This window comes from Lucilia cuprina, chromosome 5, assembly GCF_022045245.1.
Source record: "Lucilia cuprina isolate Lc7/37 chromosome 5, ASM2204524v1, whole genome shotgun sequence".
NCBI classification, from domain to species: Eukaryota; Metazoa; Arthropoda; class Insecta; order Diptera; family Calliphoridae; genus Lucilia; species Lucilia cuprina.
The window spans coordinates 63586308-63589015 of record NC_060953.1 but is presented as its reverse complement, the minus strand read 5'-3'; the positions used below and the strand labels follow the sequence as shown (position 1 = coordinate 63589015).

At 28.8% G+C, this 2708-nt stretch overlaps 2 protein-coding genes across 2 annotated transcripts in view; one reads left to right on the top strand and one right to left on the bottom strand.

Moving 5' to 3' along the window:
* Positions 1 to 2708, bottom strand: part of LOC124420282 (G-protein coupled receptor Mth2-like) — a 7357-nt gene that overhangs the window by 2812 nt on the left and 1837 nt on the right. The gene's annotated exons all lie outside the window — the stretch shown is intronic.
* On the top strand, positions 330 to 1338 carry LOC124419962 (G-protein coupled receptor Mth2-like). The gene is made up of 4 exons (XM_046951219.1): positions 330 to 579; positions 673 to 826; positions 954 to 1148; positions 1214 to 1338. Exons 1-4 carry the CDS (start codon positions 375 to 377, stop codon positions 1239 to 1241), a joined length of 582 nt encoding a protein of 193 aa, XP_046807175.1. The 5' UTR covers positions 330 to 374; the 3' UTR covers positions 1242 to 1338.

Genomic DNA, 2708 nt, shown 5'->3' with positions numbered 1-2708 from the left:
TAGTCTAGTCTATAGTCTAGTCCATAGTCTAGTCTATAGTCTAGTCTATAGTCTAGTCTATAGTCTAGTCCATAGTCTAGTCTATAGTCTAGTCTATAGTCTAGTCTACAGTCTAGTCTATAGTCTAGTCTGTACTCCAGTCAATAGTTTAGTCTTGTCTCTATAGATTCTAAATATAGACTATAGTCCGTTCTAATATAGTATGTTCTATTCTTGTCTATAGTCTAGTCCACTAAACAGTCTCGCCTATAGTCTAGTCTTGTCTGCCGTATAGTTTATAGCATAGTCTAGACTAAACCCCAAAGCAATAAAATTTTTTTATAGGTTTTGCCAGTTATTTATCCTATTTATCATCAATTTTATGGCTGACTATTATGTGTTATGATTTTTGGAAAAATTTTAACAAACTCAATGTTGAAACGAATATAAAAAAGGATATGAAACAGTTTATTAGATATTCCTTATATGTTTGGCCGATTACAGTAGTAGCAACTGCAGTTTGTATATTCGTAGAACTATCATCTAGTGTGGATGCTACTTATAAACCGGGCTTTGGAGAAATCGTTTGCTGGTTACAGTGTAAGTACTTAAAAATAATATAATTGGTTACTATTTGATTATTTTATAAAAAATGGTGGCATATTTTATTTAACCTGTCTCCTACTATTGCAGTTAACAATCGGACAGCATGGTTTTATTTGTTTGGACCATCCTTTTTAATTATATTCCTCAATTTAGTAGCTTTTATACGTTTCTTAACAATTTTTTACAAAACACGACGAGATGCCGCCAGATTGAGACGTAATCAAAAGATCTTTAAAGAAAAGTAAGTTGTAATGTATACATGAAAATAAATTAATGTTTTTCATATATATTGCAATGATTTCGTAAATATATACCGTTCTACTTCGGAAGCTATAGCACTAGTGTTAATATATATTTCTATCTTACAGTATACTTATTATTGTACGTTTATTGCTGGTATTAGGCATTCCTAGATTCTTTATCATTATATCGTACTTTATACCAAAAGGTTCATCTGGTGACTTATTTACTACAATTGCTGATCTGATCAATGTAGTTCAAGGTATTTTGGTATTTTCATGTTTTGTTTTGAGACCAAAAGTATGGCATTTAGTAATAAAAAGGTATAAAATATCTTTCTGTTTAAATTTTTAATAAATTATGTAATTCATATTTATCTACTTTACAGACTTTGTGGAAATTCGACAACAGTATAAGTAGCTGCTCTGATATTCACATTTCTTCACAATATACATAATTTTTTTAAATTGTATGAAAATTTCCAATATGAATTATATATAAAATATGATTATTACATGGACTGAATATGTTCTTTTATTGAAAATTACAGAATTATGTTATTTGAAATAAAATATTTTAATTATGAAGACCTTTGAAAAAGTAGAGGATATATTGAAAATGGAGAATTGTTGAGGTGGAACTGGAGACCGTTCCGTTCTATATATCAAAGCTCATCAATGAGATTCTTCAAAAACGCTACGTCTCAGAACACTCTAATGCAAGAGTGCCCAAAATGTGTGTATGTGTACATATAAGTATGTATATATAAGTCGATGTATGTATTTTTGTTGAAAGTAATTTTGTCAAAGTCTTCGGAAACGTCAATAATTCTTTAAGAAATTCTTTCAAGAAGTTTGCTAATTATGATCCATAAATAAAAGAAATATAAAGCAATATATTATATTTGAGAAACCCTGTCAATACATATGTATATATATAACTACTAACACTGGTATATCTTTGTGGTAGTTGTGGTATTTTTTTTTTCTTAATATAATTTTTTTGTTGCAACTTTCTTTTAAAATACATATAGGTCAAATAAATTATTTACTATATAACATACAAACGTATATACTTTTCAAATGAAAAGATTACTTTCAATTCTACAATCAGTCTCTAGAATCATTAAGAGAAGAATCAAGGTGAATAAAAATCACTAATTAAAAAATAAAACATTTTATTCCAATGTATTTTTCAATACTATTGACACTCCTAATGTTGAAAATTTCTATTGGAGTTGATCCGGATAAATGTCCTTATGAGAAAACAGTAAATTTAACGAATCACAAGAAGTTCGATAATGGATCATATCTGTATGAGGGTATTTTAATACCACCCGAAAAACAGGATATCTATGATTATCGTTTGGATTTCATGAGGAAAAAAATAACAGTTCCTCGTCATCTAAGAGGTTGTGTTTGTAGTGAGAACCAGCCCTGCATTAAATTGTGTTGCGAAAAGGAAGAGTATCTTAATATCGATGAATGTGAAAAAGTAACTAGGGAAATGAAAGTTCAATGGAAATTAACAATACAACGAACGAATTATAAAAATGAAACAGTAGATGTATTTAAACATTTTAAAACACAAGCGGGACTGCCTTGCAGGTGGCCAATAGCATTAGAGAAGGATCTGGATGAATGGATTTTAAAAGAGGTATATATATAGAAGAAAAAAATTATGAGAAAAGAAATGTTTTTATTTAGATAATGCATAATACTTGTAATATCCTAGTCTAGTCTATAATACATTTTATAGTTTAGTGTATAGTCCAATCAAAAGTCTAGTCTATAGTCTAGTCTATAGTCTAGTCTATAGTCTAGTCTATAGTCTAGTCTATAGTCTAGTCTATAGTCTAGTCTATAGTCTAGTCTATAGTCTAG